This window comes from Crocuta crocuta, unplaced genomic scaffold (genome assembly GCF_008692635.1).
Source record: "Crocuta crocuta isolate KB4526 unplaced genomic scaffold, BGI_CrCroc_1.0 scaffold35, whole genome shotgun sequence".
Classification (NCBI taxonomy): Eukaryota; Metazoa; Chordata; class Mammalia; order Carnivora; family Hyaenidae; genus Crocuta; species Crocuta crocuta.
Window position 1 is genome coordinate 4,339,215 of NW_027530625.1, and position 17,210 is coordinate 4,356,424.

A 17,210-nucleotide genomic window follows, 5' to 3' on the forward strand; every position below is an offset into this window, starting at 1 on the left:
GCTTAGTCCGCTTTTCAGGGATATAATTCAGAGGGTCTGGGGAGGAAAGAAGGGAGTGTGAGCAGTCTTCGCTTGCATACCTTTAAAAGAGCTTTTAAAATAAACTTATTGGGGGCGCCTGGGCGGCTCAGTCGGTTACGTGTCCAAATCCCACATCAGGCTCTGTGCTGACAGCTCAGGCTACAGCCTGCTTCGGATTCTGTGTCTCCCCCTCGCTCTACCCCTCCCCTGCTCGTGCTCTGTCTCTCTCCATCTCTCAAAAGTTAAAAACAATTTTTAATAAAAAAATAAAATAAACTTACTGGCTCTCAGCTTACCCCAAATACATAAAGTTGTGAATTCCCATATCTTCTGTTTTAATTTAATTTTTAAGACAGTGTTTGTACCCTGACTCAGCCCCAGGAGGAACTGAGGCCAAAATGGGTGTATTCAGTTAAACTTTAAGCATCTTGAAGATGTGCAATGCTTAAAACTAATTCTTTATATCAAACTTTCAAACAACAGGGAATTACTAATAGACCACCACCAGTGTGCCTTTATTCTTTCATCTGTACAGGTTATCATACGCGCTTTTTTTTTTTTAAGGTCAGACCTTTTTTTTTTTAATGTTTGGTTTTTTTTACAATTTAAGAAAAAATGTTAGCATTTATTTATTTTTGAGAGACAAAGCACAAGCAGAGGACGGGCAGGGAGAGAGGGAGACACAGAATCCAAAGCAGCCTCCAGGCTCTGAGCTGTCAGCACAGAGCCCGACGTGGGNGATCTTCTGTTTTAATTAAATTTTTAAGACAGTATTTGTACACTGACTCAGCCCCAGGAGGAACTGAGGCCAAAATCGGTGTATTCAGTTAAACTTTAAGCATCTTGAAGATGTGCAATGCTTAAAACTAATTCTTTATATCAAACTTTCAAACAACAGGGAATTACTAATAGACCACCACCAGTGTGCCTTTATTCTTTCATCTGTACAGGTTATCATACGCGCTTTTTTTTTTTTAAGGTCAGACCTTTTTTTTTTTAATGTTTGGTTTTTTTTACAATTTAAGAAAAAATGTTAGCATTTATTTATTTTTGAGAGACAAAGCACAAGCAGAGGACGGGCAGGGAGAGAGGGAGACACAGAATCCAAAGCAGCCTCCAGGCTCTGAGCTGTCAGCACAGAGCCCGACGTGGGGCTCAAACCCACGAACTACGAGATCATGACCTTAGCCGAAGTCGGATACTTGACCGACTGAGCCACCCAGGTGCCCTTTTTTCAGAATTTTTTTAAAAATTTATTTTTGAGAAACAGAGAGCCTGAGCAGGAGCGGGGCAGAGAGAGATGGAGAGAGAGAATCCCAAGCAGGCTCCGCACTTGCCCAACATGGAACTGGATCTCATGAACCATGAGACCATGACCTGAACCAAAATCATGAGTCAGATGTTCAATTTCCTGAGCCACCCAGGGGCCCCTAATGTGAGAGACAGCATGTGCATGGGAGGGAGGCAGAGAGAGAGGGAGAGGATCCCAAGCAGGCTCCACCCTGTCAGCACAGCACCGAGTCTGACATGGGGCTCAATCCCACGGCTCATGAGATTATGACCTGAGCCAAAATCAAGGGTGACCTGAGCCACCCAGGCGCCCCCAGGTTATCAATATTCTTAATCCTCTCCTTCTTGGAGCCTGGATGGGACCCCCAGACACAGGCCCTATAACCCACGGAGCCCATGGGATGCTTCTATTGGCATCTTGCCACTGAGCAGATATCCTCAGCACACTTCATCTCTGCTGAGTCGTCCCCGTGTGCCTTCCCCCTCCCAACAGAATCAAAGAGGACAAGAGAGCAAGATATGGAAGCCTTCTGCCTATTTATATCATAGCTCTGTGCCTGTTTTTCACCAAACAAAAGACACCTTCAGCTTTCCCGACATCTGTGTTTTGGCTTTCTTTCCCTTAACAGGGGGCCACCCACACGCCCTCCTCCATCCTGGGTGTGTGAGTGTGTGTGCACCTGTGTGTGCCCCTCAGTAGCGGTGGTTTCACAGCTGCCACCCCCTCCTGTACATGCATCTGAGGAAGCCTTGAGCCACAGGTGTTAGGGAGAAAAGAAGGGACGCGGTCTTGGATCCTAAAAGTAAACCAAAAACAAGCCAATCGCATTATGTAAAGAAGGCATCTTTCTACCAAGTGGGAAGGTGGCTGATGCTCTTTAAAAATGTTATGTGCCTTTTCCTGGCTGCTATACTCTGTAGTTATATTTTCCTTGGCCAAAATCTTGCCAGAAGCCATGTGTGATAGGCTCGCTTTAAATAGATGGAGCAACCCGGGTGTCGGTGTGTTTCTTCCCACTGCGACGCAGCCTTTGTTCCCAGATAGTTGTGCTAGCGTGTGACTTTCCTAGATGGCCAGGTATCTCACAAAAATCTGCACAACTAAATTTGAATATTTTAAGCACTTCTAGGGGAGGAAATGGTATAAACTGAAGCTTGGCTTTCTTGGGAAGGCAAAATAAAATCATCACTGGGAAGCATGGACCTAACTCTCAAATTTTGATTTGACAGGACTTGCTGGTTCTTGAGGAACAAGAGGTGAGTAATTTTAGAAGTTTGATCCTGCTGTGTTCTGCCTCACCCTTCATCCTGACCTTTTCTTTAAGTCAAACCTCTCTACATGGGTTTGTTAAGTAAGCAAATTATTAGCACGGAAAGACCTTCCCAACACATTTTTTCCAAAGTACGTTTCAGAATTTCCTATGCAGCCAGCTATAAAGATAGAAAATCAAGCTACTGAAATCTGCTTGGAAATGTTCAAATTTTAGCCTTGTAATCAGGGCGAATCACAAGGTTTTAGTTTTCATTAAGTCAAAGGGTGTTAGTGCTTGACTAGCACACTCAATTTACCGACACTCGATTTACCAACACCATATTTATTCCCACGTTTCCCTTCCCTGTTACCCCGCTTTTTAAAAAATGTCCTGGGTTTTCTAAGTACATCTCTAACACAGGGAAATAATAAGAACGTTACCAATAGGCAACTGAGTAGTTCTCACTTTTGCATACCGTGCTGTCAGTAAATGGCCACAGCATTCGGCCAGTAGCTCCAGCCACGCTTGGAAAAATCCTTAACAGCTCTCTTCCCTTCAGACCCCACGTCTAATCCTTCAGCACATCCTATGACGATTTCTTCAGAGTATATCCCGAATTCAGACATTTCTCAAGCTTTCCAGCAGGGCCGTCTCGGCCCTTGACACCACCCCCGCCGTCTCTCGCCTGCACAGCGCAGAGCCTCCAGCCTGCAGCTTCCACTTGCTTCTCTTCCTCGTCTAGCATCATCCAAATGGTCTTTTTAAACATCAAGTCAGGTTGTCCCTACGTTGCAGGCTCTCGTGGCTTTCCATCCCTCCCCAAATCCTTACCGCAGCCTCCGGGGCTGCCTGACCCGGCCCTGCTACTTCTCTGAGCCTCTCCTCCAGGCTAACCAGGGTTACTCGCCTATTCCTTGCCTGCTCAGGTGAAGAGCCCACCCCCTAGGATGCTCCTTCCTGGATGTCCTCAGGGCCACGCCCTTTCTTTGATGAGGGCCTCTGCTTGGAGAGGCTGTCCCTGACCACCCTTGAAAATAGCACACCCTGCCTCTCACCCTCTGCCCTGCGAGCTGCTTTGTGTTTCTTCTGGACACTCGTATTTTCACGTGTACACTCTGTATCTGTTGCCCTCACTGGAATGTAAGCAGCATGGCGTGGGGTGGGGGTGGACTTAATCAGTTTGTTCACTGCCTTATTCCCAGATCCTAGAGCAGCAGAGAGAGAGGGCACAAAGTAAATACTTGTTGCTTGAATAAGTGGATTATGTATTGATTGAATGAATTGTGAAAAACAACGATGCCACTGAGAAGAATGAGGTAGGGGCACCCCGGTGGCTCACCTGTCAAGGCTGGTCAAGCATCCCACTCTTGATTTCAGCTCAGGTCATGATTCCAGGGTCAGGATGGAGCCCCACATCAGGCTTGGCACTGAGCCTGCTTGAGATTCTCTGTCTCTCTCTCTCTCTCTCTCTCTCTCCCCCCTTCTCCCTCTCCCTCTCTCCATCTCCCCCACACTTTCTCTCTCTCTCTCTCCCTCTCTCCCTCTTTCTCTGTCCATCTCCCCCACACTTGCTCTCTCTCTCTCTCTCAAATTTAAAAAAAAAGTTTTTTTTAGAAAAAAGAAAAGAATGAGGTATACCTTTATTTCCTGGCCTGGAAAGTTTTCCACGATATACTGTTTATTGGGGGAAAAGAAAGCAATTCACAGGCTAATACTTATAATATAACTCTAGTTTATTTTTTAAGTTTATTTATTTTGAGAGAGAGAGAGTGCACACCAGTGGGTGAGGGTCAGAGGGAGAGAGGGAGAGAGAGCGAATCCAAAGCACGCTCCACGCTGTCAGCACAGAGCCCCAGTGCGGAGCTTAAACTCCCAAACCATGAGATAGGCCCTGAGCTGAAATCAAGAGTCGGACACTTAACCGACTGAGCCACCCAGGTGCCCCCCAATTCCAGCTGTTTTTATAAACAAAGATTTATATGTGTATTCATTTATTTGCTCAGTCATTTATTGAGTCGACAAATATTTACCGAGCTCCTACTGTGCGCATACCATGTACTTTTCAAGGCACTGGGGATACATCGGTGAGCAGACAAGGCCCCTTCAAGGAGCTTACAGTCTGGTGAGATAGGACAAGTGCACAAGTAGGCAGACATGAATGTGGTGATGTGGCAGCCCCAAGGGACATGAGGAACATAAAACCACATGGGTGATACAGGGTAAAGGGCAGGTTTTTTACGTTGAACAGAGTAGGTTTCTCTGAGCCAGTGACTTCTCCAGGGATTCCTGCGAGCACCTCAGTGGACGTGCAGAGCAGCTGAGATAACGCCCCCCAGGTTGCTGTAACTCCTGGCGGCTACTTTGTGCAGGACGGTGGGGTGGAGGGTGGGCTGCTGCAGAGCATGAGCAAACGGAGGCGCCCACATCTCTATCTGTGTGTTACCCGTGCACGAGTCATGCCTGTGGCTGCAGAATTCACAAACTCCGTGTGCAACCAGTAGAAGGCAGACAAATAAACGTAATAGACATTTCTGGGAAACATTCGAAAATTACAGAAATGCACAGAACTTGAAAGGAAAGTACCATCTAAAATCACAGAGAAAACTAGGATTAGTCCAGTATCCCGTTTTGGTATATATATTCGTTATATTTTATGTAAAATTAGAATTACACTGCGTAGAGTTATTTATGTTTCAGAAGTATTCTGTTCACGAGTCCAGAGGTATTTACTGGGCACCTACAGAGTACATGCACATGCCTGTTCTGACAAAGAGCAGAAATTTATAAGTGGAAAATGCAAAAGCCCCCCACCTTCACTTCCACACTCCCCCGTACAGCCCCTGTGAACTTGTTCATATTTTTTTCTTTCTTTCTTTCTTTTTTTTTTTTTTTTGGACTCCTGAGTTTTGGAAAAGTAAATAGCTGATCTCTTTCTTTCTCAATTTTATTTCCTTACAAAGAGAATATTGCTGGAAGCAATAAGGTCGAGCACTGGTCACAATGTATCCAAAGAGGTGTGAGCCATGGTCATCCCTCAGAGAGGCAGTGGCCAAGGCACTTCTGTTTAATCCTGCCATCTCATCTTCTCGGCCCCAGAACATTTATGCTAATTCCACCCAGTTAGTGACAACTCTCAGCTGCCAAGACGAGCAGGAAAAGTATTAACAAGCAACACTAGCCACGCTCCTGAAGTGTTGGGGATTTGGTAAAGCCTTGCCCAGGTCCTGAAACCCAGGATTTGTTCATGCTCTGAGAGGCACCCCCAGGAGAGAGCATGGCTCCCAAGGCCGCAACACGCATGGAGGCATTAGGACACGTGACTCATAAAAATGCGAAGGTATTGATTGCCTAACCAAGAGTAACAAGGAACCAGGGGTATCTGGCTTCAAATCAGGCCATCATTTCTTGGTGCCTGTAGAGTTATTGGACCTTCAGTTTCCCCACGTAGTTCACTTCCTTCAGAAGAAATAAAATTCCTAGCTTACTGTTAATTCCCAAAGATATGACTGCCCCTTGGCTTATAATCATGTGGACTTTTGTCGCAGACCATTTAGAACTTAAAAACCCAAAGTCCCTAAGGGCGCCTGGGCAGCTCAGTCAGTTAGGCGTCCAGCTGGATTTCAGTTCAGGTCATGATCTCATGGCTCGTGGGTTCGAGGCCCGCATCTGGCTGTGCACTGACAGCGTGGAGCTTGCTTGGGATTCTCTCTCTCTTTCCCTGTCTCAGCACCTCCTCTGCTGGCGCTCTCTTGCTCTCTCTCTCTCTCTCTCTCTCTCTATCAAAATAAATACATAAACTTTAAAAAAAAAAAGCCCCATACAGTTATGAATTACAAAAAGATCTTATCTCTATGACTAATGTCTGCTCAGGACTTAAGTCCTGAGAAAACCAGTTTGCATGGATTTCCCCCATCCATTCACCTCCCTCCAGGGGCCCGGATCGGGTCTTGGAACCTTGAGTCCTCTGTCCCATCCAGGAGCAGCCAGCCTCCTGGGGCCCTAATGATGTTAGGTTAAATGGTTTGTGCAGACATGGTCTGTGGCGGTCGGTAGCGCCACATCAAACCATCCCCTCCCCCAAACTCTCTCTTCCGAAGAGACCCTGTAGCTGGAGACCCTGTAGGTGACCCCAGGTACATTAACAAGGCCTTGCAACACTGGTCTTTCCGGGGTCTCCACCTCAAGCGGGAGGATGCCTCAGCCGGGGTGCTGGCAGCAAGGTGCCAGTCACAGAGCCAGAAAAACTCTTTCAAGCTTTGGCCAGTGATCAGGTGGCAGCAGGCCCCGCTTCTGCTTGTGGCTCTGCCTCAGTCCACCCAGTAGTGCCCCGAGAGGACCACACCACGGGGTTGGGAAGAGTGCTGGGTCAGAAGTCCGGACACCCGACTTCCGGCTCCTGTCCCACCATCCGTCCACTTAGTGCCTGCCTTGGGTGAGGCTGGCCTCCCTGGTCTTCACTCGTCCCGTCTGTGAGATGAATGTGCGGCCTCCACGGCCGCAGGGCCCCTCCTGGTTCTAAGAGGCTGCCGGTTCTTGGCTCATGACTCTTCCATCAACCCGGACCTTGTGCGCCTGGCCTGCCGGCAGTCAGCGCGGCTGGACCTGATCCTGTGCCGCCTGCTGGTCTGCGGGTTTGTTCCTCTAGGCCAGTGGTTCTCAAAGTGGGGTTCCCAGACCCGCAGCATCAGCACCACCTAGGAACTTGTCAGAAATACCAATCCTTGGGCCCTACCCCAGAAGTGATGAATTGGAAACTAGGAGTGGAGCCTAGCAATCTGCTTTTAGCAAACCTGCAGGTGATTCTGACACCTGGTCAAGTTTGAGAACCACTGCCTTAGTCCCTACACTGTTACCCTAAGAGCTACTGCTATAGGCAATCTGTTATAGGCACTATTTATTTATTTATTTATTCAATTTATGTTTTGAGAGAGAGCGTTCACATGCACAAACAGAGGAGGAGCAGAGAAAGAGGGAGAGAGAGGATCCCAAGCAGGCTCCTTGTCCAGCGCAGAGCCTAATGCCGGACTCCTCTCACAACCGGGAGATCGTGACCTGAGCCAAAATCAAGAGTCAGAAGCTTCATCAACTGAGCCACCTAGGCACCCCATATAGGTGCTTTTTAAGGGACCTCTGAGAACGGAGGGTGTGCCAGAGTCTTGGGGACACATGATTGCCGTCATCATGTCCAAAACAGAGGAACAAAAGTTAGCAAGCTTAGAATCCTCGATGGGTAGAGATCCCAGACAAAATTCTGAGAAGTTACCAAAAACAAGATTGTGAGGAAGAGATAATCATTTGGAGGCAGCTTGTGAAAAACAAGTGGTATCTGCCCAGTTTTGTTTCTTTGCTCCTTAATTATGCACACAGTTATGTTATGAATATTAATCGTCTCCAATATACCCAGCACTGTGACGGGCACTGGAGATTCAGTAGAAAGGAAGACATGTATGATCTGTCCTTCAAAGACTTGTGTTCTGGCACTGGAAACAGACACAAATGCACATTTCATAAAAGAATTACTGAGTATGAATAGTGCTAAGAAAATAAACAAGGTGCTATGGCAGAGAGTGACTTTACATCAAAAAGTCAGGAAAGGCCTCTCTGGACATGGGCATTTGAGCCGAGGCCTGCATGATGGGAAAGAGCTGGCCTTAGACAGAGCTGTGGAGGCATTCCGGGTGAGGGCTCAGCTTGGGCACATCCTCTTTCACACCCTGTATAGAAAACCATGCTCACTGATTGATGTGCATCTGTCTGTCAGGTGTGTTAACAAAAGAAAGACGCTTAGAAGCACAGCCTCGGGCCATTGGATTTTTAGTCTTTTTTTTTTTTTAATATTTTTATTTATTTCTAGGAGAGAGAGAGAGTGTGAGCAGNCCGCGAGATCATGACCTAAGCGAAAGTCGGACGCTTAACCGACTAAGCCACCCAGGCGCCCCGTCTTTTTTTTTTAATAGTTTATTTTTGAGACACAGAGAGACAGAGCATGAGTTGGGGAGGGGCAGCGAGCAAGGGAGACGCAGAATCTGAAGCAGGCTCCAAGCTGTAAGCACAGAGCTCGACGCGGGGCTCGAACCCACAAACCATGGGATCATGACCTGAGTCGAAGTCAGACGCTTAACCGACAAAAGCCACCCAGGAGCCCCTGGATTTTTAGTCTTAATTCTCCCAGATCCAGCCGTCCTGAATCCTGGCATTCTGCCTTGACCTACCCCACCCCCAGCCTGTGACCCACTGGCCAGTGCTTTAAACACCTTTGTTCCTAGTCTACCCCTTAATTGACCACCAAGAATTCTCCCATCTAGTGGTGCATCAAAGAGCCTTGCAGAAGATTGATTCTCAATCTCAGAGTTTATTTTCATTATGAAATACTTCAGATATACAAAAAAAAGTATAGAGAATAATATTATGAATACCTATAAACCCATTATCCAGCGTAAGGAAAAAACTATGAAAAGTACCCTTGACCTACCTAATCTCATTCCTCACTCTTCCTGTAGAACCTATCATCTGGTATTTGGTATTTATTATTCCCACAGGATCTGATTTTAATCCATTGTTTAGAGTTCAGGGTAGTAGATTGAACGTTTGTACTAGCAACTTCTTGATATCCCCCCCACCCCAACACACACATCTGTTTTGTGACTTCTTGAGATTAATTATCTTTAGGAATTGGGGGAAATGAGCTTTTAGAATAAATTGCCTACAGTTTCCATTTCCACTCCTAGCAGTCCGCAATATATCAGCCTGAGATTGTTGTGTTCAGTTTTGAATTACACCAAGCTCTCTTATGTTCACGGATCAGAACATGGCGCCAGTCCGTGAGTCTTGCTGGCAACTTGAGCGCTGTTTTACTGCAGAATGGACCTGGCATCCCGCAGAAGCCATTAGTGATGAAATTACAAATGAATTAACTCACACAAAAACAGAGTTTCAAGTGTAAGCTATAAAAACCTATAGAGACAAAGAAAGGATTTTGTTAATACTAGTCAAAATTGAGATGGAGGAGAGAAAGGACTCCTCCAAATATCCATCTTGATCACTGAACTTTTCCTAAGTCATAAACAGCACATCTCCTAACTGTATATGCTTTGATGATAAAGCTACATTCAGCATTTTGTTGTCTTATTGAAAGGGCTCTGTGAATTTCAAGTTTGGGGTTCTGTTTGCCAAAGACGGGCAGCTCACTGATGATGAAATGTTCAGCAATGGTAAGTGTCCCCTCCTTGGTGCTAACCGAAACCCTTGTTGACAGTTCTGACCATCCCAACTGAGCTTACTGAGTTCGAGTCTTTAATATTAACAGAGTAACAGCCAGTTGTCGTATGAAACTTTAGAGTAAAAGTTCAGGGTAAACTTTGTAGGGCAGCTACTGTCCAGTTTCATCCATTTGACAAATATTTATTGGTCACCAAACTTGGACCAGCTACCAGCACCAGAGACAGAGGCTATGTGGAAAAGTACATTGGATTTGAAGAATTTGGCTCTACATCATAGTCTCAGTAGCAAAGGAAGATTTTTCTCTGATTTTTATGGTTGGGAGAATTATCAGATAGTGCCATTTTCCTGTTGCTGTAACATGCACTCTTCGTGATTCACAGAGGCAGTAACGGTGTCTTCGTTCTGCCGTACTAAAGCCTTGTGATCCCAGTCTGGCAGCTGGGAGGTTGGTCAGTCTGATTCTGTGGTTTTCCTTTCCTTGGAATCCCGTGAATCGCGGAAGTTCCTTTGCGGTCTGCGGGAAGGAAGTGTGGCCTCTCTGCTCCGTCTGCTGCACAAGTCTCCACAGCCTCGTTATGTGCGAGTGATTTCAGGGCATAGTTAGAAAATGACAGGCTTGCACATTCTGTACTTTCTTCACACTTTTCCTCTTCCTGCAGAAATTGGAAGTGACGCTTTTCAAAAATTTTTAAATCTTCTGGGTGACAAAATCACTCTAAAGGGCTGGACAGGCTACCGCGGCGGTCTGGACACCAAAAGTAAGCTCGCCTCCTGATCTTTTCTGCTGTTGTGCATGTAACTTCTCTGATAGTCGGCCTGATCTGTATTTAGGTTTAGTCCCAAGGTGGGAAGGGATGGACTAGAAAGGATAAGAAGGAATTTGAGCTTCATGCCCAGTCTGACGTGGGTGGGTGGACACATCTGGGACCTCCATCGAGTCTTGCAAAACCAAGTCAGCCCTCAGAGTCCCTACATGTGGCAGGCCACGGTCTGTCCATGAATACTTACTGTTGAGAGCCTCTGTGTACCAGGGCTGTGTGATGCTCCAGGGACGTAGCAATGGATAAACCAACTTGGTCCCTCCCTTTCTGGGAGCTAACAGTCCAGTACATAACACAGACATTAAACAGGTAATTACCAAATACCTTAGTACTAAGTGCTTGAAGGAACAAAGAAGAAAAAGCACAGAGTGCCCTGCGGGCGTTTTCTGTAATCTGGGGGGATGAGAAAAGGCTTCCCTGAGGGAAGGATGAGAGGGAGTCATTTGAGTCTTGAGGGGAGAAGAGAATTCTAAGCAAGAGAACTTCTGTGAAGTTCCTGAGGCAGGAAAGAGCCTGAGATGTTCTAGAAGCCCAGAGAACATCTTTACGGCAAAGGGAGTGGAGAAGGGGAGGGGGCGATCCCACAAGGAGTTTGAGATCACGTGAATCATTTTGGATTCTATCGTAAATGGAGTTGGGTGTCATGAAAGGGTTTTAAGTGGAGGCGTGGTGGGACCTCATTGCACCCTGCAGCCGAGCATGCGGGCCACGGTGTGGGGAACGACCAGCGGCGTGCACGAGCACACAGTGAACCTCAGTACCCACGGTTCATCCCCCCATTGCCTACACTCAGCCTCTCCTTTGCGGTCACAGCCGCCGTCCACTGAACGCTTGCTGTGGCCTGGTACCCGGCCATACACTTTGCAAGTATAATCTTGTAAACATCCCTAGAAGGTAGATACTCTTTTTACCCCCATTTTCAAATTAAGGAACTGAGGCTCCGAGAAAGTTAAGGTGACTTGTTCAAAGGAGCGTAGCTGAGAACTTGAACCCAGGTCTGCCTAACTGCAGAGCCCGTGGCTTCAGCCTCTCTACCATCTCTACCAGTGAAAGTACTTGCTTTGTTTTCCGGACGTGATAATTGTGTGTGTTAATCATCTTGTGTTAGGTTTGTGCTGTGCACAAGCAGTAACTGGAAGGCAAGGGATTGCAGCGCATCCTCCTTTTAAAAGCCCAGACCTCTACGTGAATCAGACCGCGAGCCGGCTTAGAGCAGGGAGGAGGAGGGCTCTCCATGGGGGCAGGGGCCTCGTATGAGCTGGAAAGTGAGCCATACTGTTGCTTCCACTCAGGCGGATAACCCAGAATGATCTTTGGGAGTGTACTGTGTGCTATGGCCCCCAGCCTGCAAATAAAGACGATTTCCTCAGGGTCCCAGAATGCTCTGTGCCTACTAACTGCTCCGGCTTCTATCTTACAGACGACACCACAGGGATACATTCGGTTTATACCGTATACCAAGGGCACGAGATCATGTTTCACGTTTCCACCATGTTGCCATATTCCAAAGAGAACAAACAGCAGGTACGTGCGAGCACGGGCTCTTCGAGAACCCACACACCATCAGATAGTGACCTCAGTGCAGGGAAAGCGTCGCTATGATTTCATAGAACTGGGAACTGTATATGCTAATATACGAACTGAACTTCAGGCACCAAAGTGGGAACGTTGTTTACAGCCTGTGCATTTGAACTTTCCGCAAGCCTCAGGAAGCACTGTCCTCGCCGACGCTATCCCCTTCAGTAAGGGATCAGAGATAATAGTGCACACACGTGGCTGCGTGTGAATGTGTATGTGTATTTACATGTGTGCGTGCAGTTTTGTAGACTCGTGAGAAACTGCTTTATGTGGATGTAGCCTTTGCTCTGAAACTTCTCTCCATGTGTCCGGTATCTGGTCAGAGACTACCCGGGACATAAAATAATTGGACCCTGAGTGACGGCTAGCAAGCGCTTCTCAGGGCCATGCAGGAAGGTAGCGCTGAGCCGTATTGGGGAAAAAATTACAGAGACGCCCCCCACGCACCCCTGAGACTGGCCATTTCCAGGAGGAGATTTTCCAGTTTGTGGGAATTTAGATATAAAAAAGACACATGCTCCTGGTTTGTGAAGGGTTTGGGGGCATTCCATTTAACTTTTTATTAGATTCTTAACCCTTTTTTATGCATGGAAGGCATGCATATGAGTAAATATCACAAACGTGAAGGAACAGTTGGTCAACAGAGATTTGTGAGAAATAGGAACCTGGAGAGGAGAGGTGATGTGCTCAGAGGGTTTTTTTTCTGAGCACATATATTCTTATTTCAGTAAGATCTCACTAAGGGGAAAAGACACAGTGCAAACCAGTGGGCTAAAATGTGGTGTTCCATGAGGCACCTGGGTGGCTCAGTTGGTGAAGCGTCCAACTTTGGCTCAGGTCACAGTCTCATAGTTCGTGAGTTCAAGCCCCGCATCGGGCTCTGTGCTGGCAGCTCAGAGCCTGGAGCCTGCTTCAGATTCTATGTCTCCCTCTCTCTCTGCCTCCTCTCTCTCCCTCCCCCCCCTCATTCTCTCTCTCTCTCTCTCTCTCTCTCTCTCTCTTAAAAATAAAACATTAAAAAAATTTTTTTCAAATAAATAAATAGAAGGTGGTGTGCGTCATGAGATATAAAGGCGCTCCAGGGACGTGTCAGGGAGGGACAGCAATTGCTGGTTCTGTCGGATGGTTTGGGGCCTGGAGTGAGGAGTTGGGGGTTTTATCCTGCGGGCACCAGAGAGGCACTGGAGGTCGTAAGCTCGCTCTGGTTTTAGAAGGCTCACTCTGGGAGAGGGCGGGTGGGAACAGGAAGTGCCTCAGCCCAGCATGACTGCTTAGTGGCTGAGGTCACTTTCCACAAGGCGTCTTCCTTTGCATGGTCAAGGGAACCTTTATTACCGCAGGAGCTGAAGCTGTTAGGATCTTAGGATCATGCACCCAAGAGGGACCAAGCTGGCCTTCCCATCATCGTGAATTGCAATGACCTCTTAGAGCTCAACAGTAATAGCACAGAACTTCCCCTGAAGTGTTTTACATTCTTCCTCCTCCCTGCACTGTGACCTTTTCAGCCCTGCACAGTCACCAAAAGTGCCCACGTCTCGTGACAGGTAGGGGCATCAGCCAGAGAGACAGAAGCAAAGAATGTGACAGTTCAACCTTTGCCCGACTCAGAAGGCGTGAGCCTTATCTCTTCAAGGGGCTGTCAGTATATTAAGGCGTGACCACCCTCGCCTGCTGCGCCCTCACGTCCACAGGTGGACCCTGGGATTCTCAACATCGTGGTTGTCTCCGTGGGTAGCACATGGGGCCTCCACTTGCCCAGCATCAGTAGGTAGGAGGCAAATCAGCACTGAAATTCGTGTCTTTTACCAGGAAGATCATGCAGGTGGGAAGAGAGACAAAGAAACACGGGACACTAGTGAACTTTAACGGTGCCCAGTCAGGGCAGGGAAGGACCACAAGCTGTGAGCCTCTCTCTGTACCTCGGGGGCCTGAGGTAACAGACAAAAAGACAGAGGCCAGCCTGGCTCATAAAATCTTGCTGCTTTTGGACCTCCCAGCATCTAGAACATGAGGGGAACGGTCCGAGCCATATCCCAAATCTGACCTAAAGAAGCCACGTCTCCCACACAGTTTGTAGGCTCTGGTATTCCCGGGACTTCCCCCTCTCTCCTCCTCTGTCGCTGCATCAAACTTTAACCAGGGGGGCGGGGGAGATACTTGCCTCTCCAGGGCCTCACCTTCCTCCTAACGCCCCGTGATGTCCCACACCCCTGGCGTCCCCTGGTCCCCTAGCCCTGCCAAGAACAAGCTCCGTGACCTTGGGCACGTGGTGAGCCCTGCCTGGCCCGGGGCGCAGTTCGTGGCCAAGAGGGCCGCCTCCCCCTACTCTCGTTCACTCCCTGGATGATCTCCCCCAGTCTCGGGGCTCTAGGTAGCTTTCATCCGCCAGGGACCCCCAAATTTACGTCTCCATCCAGAACTCCCTCCGGAAGTCCAGACTCAGGTGCAGCCTTCTTGACACCCTCAAACCCGGCGTGTCCAAAACTGCACCCCAACTCTCCTGCAGCCTCTCCTGTCTCAGTGGAATTGCTGGGTCATATGGTAACCCTGTGGTTAAGTGTTTGGGGTTAATGGGGACCAGCACACCATTCTCCACAGCGGCCGCCCCGTTCTGGATTCCCACCAGCAGTGCACGAGAGCCCCACCTTCTCCACCTCCTCGACGGCACTTGTTACTTCCGGGTGTTGTATGTTTTCTTCGGCCTTGTTGTTTTGCAACAGCTACCCTCGTGGGTGCGAAGTGGCTGCCCGTCGTGGTTTGGAGCATCTTTTCATGTGTTTATCACATCTTCTCGGGAGAAACGTTTATTCAACTCCTGTTGCTCATTTTTTTAATCAAGTTATTTGATTTGTTGTTGTTGAGTTGTAGGAATTCTGTATATTCTGGATTTAACCCCCTATCAGGTACATGATTTGTACATCTTTTTGTTAAGTTTCTTTATTTTGAAAGAGAGCATGCGAGGAAGGCAGGGGCCGGGGTGGGGAGAGGGGGAGAGAATCCCAAGCAGGCTCCACACTGCCAGCACGGAGCCCAACAGGGGGCTCGAACCCACGAACCAACCATGAGACCATGACCTGAGCCAAAATCAAGAGTCAGACACTCAACCGACTGACCCACCCAGGCGCCCCATAAATATTTCCTCCCATTCTGTGCGTTGCCTTTCCCCCATGTTTGTGGTGTCCTTTAATGGGCAGAAGCTTTAAATCTTTTTATTTTATTTTATTTTTTTTTTTGCGTTTACTTATTTTTGAGAGACAGAGACAGAGTGCGAGCGGGGGCGGGGCAGAGAGAGAAGGAGACACAGAATCTGAAGCAGGTTCCAGGCTCTGAGCAAGCCGTCAGCACAGAGCCTGATGCGGGGCTCGAACCCACGAACTGTGAGATCATGACCTGAGCCGAAGTCGGACACTTAACCGACCGAGCCCCCCAGACACCCCAGAAGCTTTCAACCTTGATGCCGTCCATTTTATCTCATTTGCCCTTTTGCTGGGTGTGCTTTTGGTGCCACAACCAAGAAATCTTTGCCAAAAAATAATGGCTTTTTTAGCTGAATTGAAATTATTAGAACATCCCTAAACCTTCATTTCCTCCTTTGAAAAACTGGAATAGTATCTAGTAAGAATCAAACAAGGATCCTGTTCTCCAGGAGCTTACACTTTAGGGGACACACCAGGGATTCAGGGAGAACAGTGAATCCTTCTGTTTGGCCAATTAAGCCTAGGACTCAGGGGTGGGGGTGCGGGGGTGGGCTGGCAAACGATGGCACATGGCCAAACCTCGCAAACTGCCTGTTTTATTAAATAAAGTGTTATTGGAACACAGCCTGGCCCACCCATTTGTGGATGTCTACAGCTGCTTTTGTCCTAGGACAGCAGAGCTCATGAGTGCAAACAGACAGTATGATGCACAAAGCTGAAACTCTTTATCGTCTGGCCCTTTACAGAAAAAAATTGCTGACCGCAGGTCTAGGAGATCAGTTTTGAAAGGTCAGCTGAGGTCAGATTACGTAAAGCCATTGTCCTCCCCAAGTACATCTTTCAGAACTAGCTAAGGCATTTATAAACATGCACGTGTTTGGGCCCCATCCCCAGGAAGTTCTCATGCAATGCCTCTTGTCTGGGGGCCTTGAATGCCAGGCTAAGGAGATGAAATAGGAGCAAAGGTGGACACAATCAGAACACCAAAATGGGAGAGAATGGAGGCAAGGAGGCTCGTTAGGAGGCTTCTGCAGAAGGGGGGTGGGGGCAAGAGGAAATGCAGATCTGCATTTGCTGAGGAGCTGAGGAGATGGTTAGGAGAGCCTGGAGGCTAGGCTGGTAGAACACAGGAGGCAGGAAGTCAAAGACCATGGAAGTTTGGGGCTCGGTGATCATTGTGGTTTGCCATTCTGTGTTAGCTGTTTAACCCTGTGGATTGCCACATGTGAGTTACCTCCTCAGCGATGTTACTTATGCTTTCACCCAGGTGGAGAGGAAGCGCCACATTGGAAACGACATCGTCACCATCGTGTTCCAGGAGGGAGAGGAGCCTTCTCCTGCCTTTAAGCCTTCCATGATCCGCTCCCACTTTACACGTATCCTGGGCCTCTGTGAACAAGTTTAGTGAGCTGTTGGTCAGCCTCGTGGGTCTAAAGTGGCCCTCAAAGCAAACATTACCGTTGACTTGCTTGTCATAGTTTTTTGCGTCACTAGATTTTTAGAGCCACTGTTCAGGATTTTCCCTCGGGGTTATTCGGCCCTCATCTTCTCTCCATCCATTGGAGTAATGGATAGATTCATTCTCAGAGAACTCTTGGCTTCTGGAATATCTTTCCTTTGCTCAAGTAGTCTATGAGATGAGGGAAACTTCTTACCATCCATCAGTAAAAAAACAAACTAGAAGAATTACAGGTAGTGAACCCTCTGGTCAAATAAAAATTTGAATTGAATTGAAGTTATTAGAATTCAGTTAAATTTAGCTAAATAAAAATTCACAAGTTAAAATACCCAAAATAGTGTTCCTTTCTTGATTCTACACCCTGGTGATC

General features: G+C 47.7%; 1 protein-coding gene across 1 annotated transcript in view; it reads left to right on the forward strand.

Annotated features, from left to right (window-relative positions):
- GARNL3 (GTPase activating Rap/RanGAP domain like 3) overlaps positions 1-17,210 on the forward strand; it is a 152,945-nt gene that overhangs the window by 95,140 nt on the left and 40,595 nt on the right. Inside the window, exons 9-13 of the mRNA XM_077768251.1 lie at positions 2,542-2,568; positions 9,700-9,775; positions 10,445-10,543; positions 12,027-12,130; positions 16,649-16,757. Of these exons, the coding sequence (XP_077624377.1) occupies positions 2,542-2,568; positions 9,700-9,775; positions 10,445-10,543; positions 12,027-12,130; positions 16,649-16,757 (415 nt within the window). The remainder of the gene's footprint in view (positions 1-2,541; positions 2,569-9,699; positions 9,776-10,444; positions 10,544-12,026; positions 12,131-16,648; positions 16,758-17,210) is intronic.